Source organism: Sinocyclocheilus grahami, unplaced genomic scaffold (genome assembly GCF_001515645.1).
Source record: "Sinocyclocheilus grahami isolate Dianchi unplaced genomic scaffold, SAMN03320097.WGS_v1.1 scaffold3.1, whole genome shotgun sequence".
Classification (NCBI taxonomy): domain Eukaryota; kingdom Metazoa; phylum Chordata; class Actinopteri; order Cypriniformes; family Cyprinidae; genus Sinocyclocheilus; species Sinocyclocheilus grahami.
The window spans coordinates 6,811,209-6,819,766 of record NW_015505182.1 but is presented as its reverse complement, the minus strand read 5'-3'; the positions used below and the strand labels follow the sequence as shown (position 1 = coordinate 6,819,766).

Sequence of the window (8,558 nt, the reverse complement as noted above, 5' to 3'; positions counted from 1 at the left end):
AACACACGCTCCGGTCTTAGGTTTGTTGTGTGATGGTGTATTGGGGGGTGGGGGGGGGGGGGGGGGGGATTTCATATAGAAACAGTCAGAAAAGAAAACTGAAAAAGAAGAAAAATAGGCTTTGCTTGCTGCTTCTGTTTGTTCTGCTTGTTCATCCAGACTTCATCTATTTGTTTTGTGTAAAATTCACTTTGTTGCATGTTGCAATTAGGACCACTATGATTTTGGGATGAGAGCTGTAAAAACTGTGATCTCTGCTGCTGGAAACTTGAAGAGGGAAAATCCTGATATGAATGAGGTTTGATGATACACAATATTTGTATGCATGTTTGCTCTGCAGTATTCTATAAAAGTTATTGAACTTTTTTCTGCAGTTTAATCTCTTCTTTAAGCACCACAGATATAAAACCATCTGCTACTGAACGAATTGTATGATTTATTCAGGAGCTGATATGCCTGCGTGCCATCAGAGATGTCAATGTACCAAAGTTCCTTCAGGACGACCTCAAGCTCTTCAATGGCATTGTGTCCGACCTCTTCCCCAAGATCCGTGAAGAGCCAATAGACTATGGTACCCTAGAAGAGTCCATCAGGAATGTCTGTGCAATCAAATGCCTTAAAGATGTGGATGGTGAGTGTGCGGTAGAATTATGTGATTTATAAGAAAACAATAGCAAATCATATTTCTTACCGAATTGATTATGTAGAATTATTATCAGTTAGCTCTAAATATTTTTGATGTCTATTTGCTCCAGCACTATAATTTTGGGAAAAAAGTCATATTAAATGCTAAATTGGTTAGTCAGCAAATTCATTTTTAGTGTTTTTCTTGTCTTGCAGGGTTTATAACCAAGTGTATTCAATTATATGAGACCACTGTTGTCAGACACGGTCTAATGTTGGTAGGACCATCAGGCTCTGGTAAAACAAAGGTAAGCTTCACTAATACACAAACCAGTGCACAAATTAACAAGCTGCAACAAAAATGGCAAATTCTAATTTTGGAATTCGCTTATATACACTCTCACATACTTACAGTGTTATGAAGTGCTGGGAGCAGCAATGACAGCCCTGAAAGGCCAACCCTCAGTTAGTGGAGGAGTATATGAGTCTGTACAGACCTACGTGCTCAACCCCAAATCCATCACTATGGGGCAGCTTTATGGAGAATTTGATCAGCTTACTCATGAATGGTGAGTGCACTCTGGATTTATTGTAATAACAGTACTGTACAGGTTGATGTAGCCTCCTGGGCAGTGCTCTGGTTGCGCTTTGTTGACCTGAGTTTATACTATCCAATCTTAGAATAATCGGATGCAAAATTCACTTTTACATGGTGTTTGCATATTAGCAGTGTGTGGACACAACCACTCTACAATAATAAAAATCCATTCACTCCTTTTTTTAATCCCCAAAAAACCTAAACAGCCTCAATTATCAAGCCGTTTTGAGTTTCTGAGCAATATGATGTCATAGTGCTCAGGCCCCGCCCATAACCACTGATGAACTGTCCCATATTAGCATATTTCAGCCCTCAGCCAGTTGTACGCTGTCTGACATTTTGTCTGGCTAGAGCAGCTTTAGCGACAACAATATCTTGTAAGCAATGCAGGTGTTTTGAAGTTGGATGTAAAAGTGAACATAAGAGCCTTAATTTTCTCCTAACATCAGAGCCACTGAGGACACAGTGGATTAGTTTTATTTTTGTTTTGTTTCTGAATACACAAAAAATGGAAGAGAGGGGCGGGGTGAGCAGTAGCTCATTATCATTTAAAGAGACATGCACCAAAATGGATCGCTGTGAACAGAGCTGCTTCTGACAAGGTACAAAGGTATTGTTTTAGACGACAATTGGGGAATTTTCACCAAAGTATGTTGCAGACATTTCATGAAGACCCTAAAGAATCAAACCAACTTATGGAAAATTGGCATCCGATGCCCCCTTAAAGATCTCACAAAAAAAAAAAAAGACTGTGCAGGTTGTTAAAAGTACACAAACTGTTAAATTACAGGACAGATGGTATACTGTCTTGTCTCATTCGGGATGGAGCTGTCTCCATGGACCAGGAGAAGAAGTGGTACATGTTTGATGGACCTGTGGATGCTGTGTGGATTGAGAACATGAACACGGTTCTGGATGACAACAAGAAACTGTGTCTAAGCTCTGGAGAGATCATCAAACTCTCTGACGTATGAGAATTTCTGCTAATAGCTCTCAGTGTTGTACCTCCTTTGTGTAACTAGAATAATTTTCTTTGTTTTTCGGACAATTTTTTGGTCCTCAGGAGATGACTATGATGTTTGAGGTGCAGGATTTGGCAGTGGCATCTCCTGCCACGGTTTCTCGCTGTGGCATGGTATATCTTGAGCCCAGTATTTTGGGTCTGACTCCATTCACAGAATGTTGGCTCCGCACGATCCCTGACATGTTTCAGCCCTACACAGATCAACTCAACTCTCTCTTCACTAGGTTCTTACAGGTGATTGGTCCTGTAGTGTTTTTTTATTTTTAAATTAAATACTGTAAATTGAATTAAAAGCACTTTAGTTTATGAAGTCTACACCCTGATCAAAATATGTTGATCAAATAAAAGTGAACATATTGTAAGGTATGTAGTTCATTGTCTATCAAGGTTTTGAGATGTTGTTATGTGCTGCCTCAGGACTCCATCCAATTTGTCAGAAAATCAGTGAAGGAGGTGATCACCTCCATGGACAGCAATCTTACCTGCTCTCTGCTCAAACTGATGGACTGTTTCTTTCAGCCCTTCATCCCACGGGAGGTCAAATAACTTTTTAGTATTACAGTGGTTAAACTAATTTATTCATGGCTAAACTCAGTTTTGTGTGTGTGGTCAGGGTAAGAAGCCCCCTTCCCAGGAGAAACTGTCTCGGCTGCAGGAGCTGATTGAGCCCTGGTTTATCTTTTCACTCATATGGAGTGTTGGAGCTACAGGTGACGCTGCCAGCTGCCAACGTTTCAGTTCATGGCTCAGGAGCAAGATGGTTGAAGAAAAGGTCAATAGTAGCATAAATTTATCATGAAGCTCAGTGCTATCAGCAATGATTTACATCTGTAGATAATTAAACAGAAGTGCCACAGAGTATTCAAATAATTGTATTGCTTTTTTTGTAAGTTTAGAGCTGCATTTTGCAAACCTCGTTTGTTTGTTTTTCAGGTCCATTTGTGTTTCCCTGAGGAGGGACTAGTATACGATTACCATTTAGATGATGCAGGAATAAGTTGTTTTGATGAGGAGGAGGAGGAGGATGGAAAAGAGAGGAAGGTGAGAATGTTTTCTGGAATATTGAAATTAATTTACAAAACAGTTTTGAGGTACTTTTGATTAAAAGAAATGAAATCATTTTCAAATGATACAATAAACATTCATTCATTTGATTATTCAAATGCTTCAGGTTCAATGGGTCAATTGGATGAAATATGCACAGAAAGTGGTCATCACCCCAGAAACTAGCTACTCTGACATCATTGTGCCCACAGTCGACACTGTTCGCATGTCCTTCCTGACAGACATGCTGCTTTCCAATAAGAAGCCTGTGGGTAGTTTTGACTTTCAGTCTACATGCAGCTAACTTAATGTCATATGCATGTGCTGCTAAGCTTGTTTCCTCTTTTGATTTGTCAGGTCTTGTGCATTGGGCCAACTGGCACAGGAAAGACCCTGACCATATCAGACAAGCTTCTCAAGAACATGCCTGCTGAATACATCACTCACTTCCTAATGTTCTCTGCTCGCACCTCAGCCAACCAGACTCAAGACTATATCGACAGCAAACTTGACAGAAGGTTCTTCCACTGTCTCTTCCTCTCATCAGTCTGTTACTGATACATTTTTTCTCTGTACATATTACTAGATTTTTAGTATATACACAAATCTTACTTGCAGACGTAAAGGTGTGTTTGGGCCTCCTTTGGGAAAATATTTTATTTTCTTTATTGATGATCTGAACATGCCCATGCTGGAAACATATGGAGCTCAGCCTCCCATTGAACTGCTGCGCCAGTGGATGGATCACGGAGGCTGGTATGACAGAAAACAGATAGGTGTGTTTAAAAAGTTGGGTTGATCTGTTTTTTTTAAAGAAATTAATGCTTTTATTCAACAAAGATGCATTAAAGTGAGCAAAAGCGACAGAAAGGTTTCTATTTCACATAAATTATGTTGTTTTGGTCATTCTGTTAATCAAAGAGTCCATGGTTTCCACAAACATATTAAGCAGCATTCCTGAATGATAGTGCACAAAAATACTTTGTACAAACTCTGATTCATCCTCGGTGTTTAACAGGCACCTTAAAAAACATTGTTGACATAAACTTTGCGTGTGCCATGGGCCCTCCTGGTGGCGGCAGGAACCCCATCACTCAACGCTTCACACGCCACTTCAACTTCCTGTCCTTCACTGAAATGGAGGACATCAGCAAGAAGAAGATCTTTTCCACCATCCTGGGGAGCTGGATGGGTGAGTGACAGTCATCATGTGGGCATCTAGATATGAATGTATTTCAATGTGGGTTTTCAACAGGAAACATCTGTCATAAGCTTTGGTAACATTTTAAATGATGTTATTGATGTTTTGATTTGTTTATTTTATTTATTTTTTTTACAGATGGAAATATGAGTAAAAAGGACCCAGGCAGTAAGCTTGATACAGGGAGAGAAACAGAAAGATAGACAGACAGACAGAACGAAGAGAAAGACTAAACCACTAAATGTCACATTTCTTATTGATATTTACAAATATAAGTTATACTAATATACTAATAAGTTATTTACTAATATATTTCTGTAATGAGAAATATTGAGCTTATACTGTATATGTCTCACTTGCTAAATGGATTTTCTCACACAAACTAATTTTGCGTCTATGATTTCTAGAGAAATTTCCAGAAATTAAACCATTCAATGAGCCACTAGTAGATGCAACCATCAGGGTGTACTCCACTCTTACCTCTGCTCTCCTACCCACACCTGCTAAATCCCACTATACGTTCAACCTAAGGGACCTCTCAAAAGTCTTCCAGGGCATCCTGATGGCAGAGGCTGGGAAAATAGAGGTACCACCATTAAGTCTCAGTTTTTTTTAGATATTTCATGTGTTATCTATTCAAATCTTAATAAAATCTTTTGTATCATCTCTGTTTACTCAGAATAAAATACAGCTATTGCAGCTTTGGTATCATGAGAGCTGCAGGGTGTTCCAGGATCGACTGGTCAGCAATGAGGACAGGAAGTGGTTTGACCAACTCCTCCACACTCACATACAGGAGTTTGGGTGCAAGATTGAGGAGGTGGTCCCGTACCAGCCAGTCCTATATGGGGACTTCATGTTCCCAGGGGCTGTCAAGGTCTACCGGCTGATTGAAGATGTAGAAAAGGTACAAGGCTTATATTGCCTTGTATTGATTCGGTTACATGTTAGTGGTGCTTGGCTGCTACACATATCAATAATGCCTCAAGTTGTGTGGATACTACATTTCTGTGTCCATTCCCCATTCTGCATTTCTGTGTTATTTTATTTTGAGTGATATACTATTAGAGTATATACAGTATATAAAGTAGTCAACATTTGAAGTGGATCAAAAAAGTTCATCAAAGTTGTCCTAAGACAAGAACGGGTATTGTTTTTGTTTTAGGACAACTTTGATGAAAACTTTTGATATCAAATATACATACATATATATATATATATATATGTGTGTGTGTGTGTGTGTGTGTGTATGTATATATGCATGTATATATAGTGAGTTTATTAAGATTTTGTTTTTAGTTTATTTATTGCAACTGTTTTAGTACTTTAAACGAAAATTAGAACTGTTGCCTTGGCAGCCAGCTGAAATAAAATAAGTTGATTTTTTTTATATATTTCATTTCAGTTCATGTTCATTTTATTTCAAGTGATTTTTTTTCTTTACAATAATAATCCTGGATCAGACTTTTGTTTGGGCAGCCACTCATTGTTAAAATATAACGTCTTTATTTTTTGGCATTTTGCTTGCCTTGGCAAGTATTTAGCATAAAATAGTTGTTTTTTGAATCAAAAGGGTTTTTTTTAAGTCTTGTTCTGTATCCACTAATACAGCTGGCCAGTGTGATGGAGGAGTACATGGATGATTATAACCAGACCAGCACCACTAAGATGAAGCTGGTGCTGTTCATGGACGCCATACAGCATGTGTGTCGTATCAGCCGTATCCTGCGCCAGCCCCTGGGGAACGCTTTGCTGTTAGGAGTTGGTGGCAGTGGACGCCAGTCACTTACCAGGCTTGCGACACACATGTGAGAGCTAAAGAGTTGTTATGCTGAACCCTTAAAATATAATTAGCATCACTAATGTGAGTCAGTTGAATAAGGTTTTATTTTATCAAAACCAGAAGTTACACTGACCCACCGAATTGAAACTGTTTAAACCTTAACAATTTTGACATCAATACTTTTGTTAAAATGATCCTTGCCTGTAAACTTTTTGCTCTGCCACCCATGTAGAACTGAAAAGAATTATTATGTCATGCCTTGAACACATACGCGAGCAATGTTCCAAGTACCAACTATTTGAACACATCTAATAAACTGACATATATAATACAAACACATCATTTGACAATAGACACAGTATTTATACACAAGGAAAACATGTTTTTTTTTCAAGTTATTGCTAGAATGTGTTTAAGGGGCAACATCTGAAAGTAAGCACTAGACAGATCTTAAACTTTAGTTAATATGTTTGAAAATGTCTTTATACATGGCCACCCACAAAGAAATGATTACAGTATAAATCCTGCTATTATATCCCAGCATCATGTTGAACATTCAGTCATTCATTCATATGTCCATTTGGAAACCATCCAAGAGTGATAGACCAAATTAAAGACCTCATCTGTGGCTTCAGTTGAACACAGATTTTCTGATGGTGACTGTCCTTATATTGTCAGATCTGAATATGAGTGCTTCCAGATTGAACTCTCCAAGAATTATGGCTTCCTAGAGTGGAGAGAGGACATCAAAAGCATCATGCTAAAGGCTGGTCTGCAGAATGTGCAAATCACCTTCCTGTTTGTAGATACACAGGTGAGTTCACAGATTATAAACATTTTCACATTATATACCAGATATAATGTTCGAAAGGTTGGAATCATAAGATTTTTATTGTTGATGTTTATTAAAGAAGTCTCTTATGCTCACTAAAGCTGTTTTTATTTGATCAGAAATAGTAAACACAGTAATAATTTTAAAATGTAATTTATTCCTGTGATGGCAAAGCTGAATTTTCAGCAGCCATTGCTCCTGTCTTCAGTGTCACATGATCCTTTAGAAATCTTCCTATGTTCCTAAAAGATTTACAGTATTTGCAGGAAAATCACATTGACACAAACACACAACAACTTGCTGTTCAAGTCTTTAACACATTTCTTCTGTCTTACCTGCCGGTTTTCAGATTAAGAGTGAATCTTTCCTGGAGGATGTGAATAGCATCCTGAACTCCGGCGATGTGCCCAATCTTTATACTTCAGAGGAGCAGGAACGGATCCTGACTGCCATGAAACCTGTGGTTCAGGACATGGGCCAGCAGCCCACAAAAGCAAACCTCATGGCAGCCTACATCAAAAGAGTCCGTAGCAACATCCACACTGTTCTCTGCATGAGGTTTATCTTTATATTAATACTTCTGTTGATACTTCAATGCTACAAATACACTGTTCAGAACTGTTGCAGAGATCTAGTGTAAAGCTAGATTTTTTTCGTCTGTTGTCCCATTTGTTAGAATGATATGCCATAATATTTCAGCTTGAAACATACAGTAAACAGTTGGAAACTGAGTCTCAAGACCTCTGTTCTCTGTCTCCATCTACAGTCCAGTAGGGGAAGTGTTCCGGGCTCGCCTCAGGCAGTTCCCCTCACTGGTCAACTGCTGCACAATTGACTGGTTCAGCGCATGGCCACAGGAGGCACTACAGTCTGTAGCAACATCTTTCCTCAATGAGCTTCCAGAACTGGAGGCCAGCCCTACGGCCATCCAAAGCCTGGTCAGTAAAAGTGTGTGATGCATGTGTAAGTGTATACAAGATCGTAAAACTGACCTGTTGTCTCTCTTTACAGGCACTGATGTGTGTTGAGATCCATCAAATGGTGTCCAGGAAGTGTGAGCAGTACTTGGCTGAACTTTCCCGCCACAACTACGTCACTCCTAAGAGTTACCTGGAGCTCCTCAGCATCTTCTCATCTCTGATTGGCCAGAAGAAGCAGGAGCTACACAGCGCTCGACAGAGAATGAAAACAGGCCTGGATAAGGTGATTTAGGAAATGGCTTATTCTTCCTACACATTCTACATGATCTACAAACATGTTTATGATTGTACGTGTATGTGTGTAGCTGCTGAGTACAGCAGAGGATGTGAGCAAGATGCAGGAAGAGTTGGAGATGATGAGGCCTCAGCTGGAGGAAGCAGCCAAGGACACTGTGATCACCATGGAGAAAATAAAAGTGAATAAAACAGCAAAAATAAAAAAGTTAGGAAGGCAAACATGAATGAATAAAAT

At 39.1% G+C, this 8,558-nt stretch overlaps 1 protein-coding gene across 1 annotated transcript in view; it reads left to right on the top strand.

Annotated features, from left to right (window-relative positions):
• dnah1 (dynein, axonemal, heavy chain 1) overlaps nt 1-8,558 on the top strand; it is a 32,852-nt gene that overhangs the window by 13,197 nt on the left and 11,097 nt on the right. Inside the window, 22 exon segments of the mRNA XM_016267359.1 lie at nt 212-298; nt 445-631; nt 841-932; nt 1,039-1,193; nt 2,013-2,190; nt 2,286-2,480; nt 2,664-2,783; nt 2,860-3,018; nt 3,180-3,287; nt 3,418-3,558; nt 3,648-3,808; nt 3,909-4,066; nt 4,309-4,482; nt 4,630-4,659; nt 4,899-5,077; nt 5,171-5,398; nt 6,103-6,299; nt 6,953-7,088; nt 7,456-7,664; nt 7,873-8,044; nt 8,118-8,309; nt 8,392-8,502. Of these exon segments, the coding sequence (XP_016122845.1) occupies nt 212-298; nt 445-631; nt 841-932; nt 1,039-1,193; nt 2,013-2,190; nt 2,286-2,480; nt 2,664-2,783; nt 2,860-3,018; nt 3,180-3,287; nt 3,418-3,558; nt 3,648-3,808; nt 3,909-4,066; nt 4,309-4,482; nt 4,630-4,659; nt 4,899-5,077; nt 5,171-5,398; nt 6,103-6,299; nt 6,953-7,088; nt 7,456-7,664; nt 7,873-8,044; nt 8,118-8,309; nt 8,392-8,502 (3,369 nt within the window).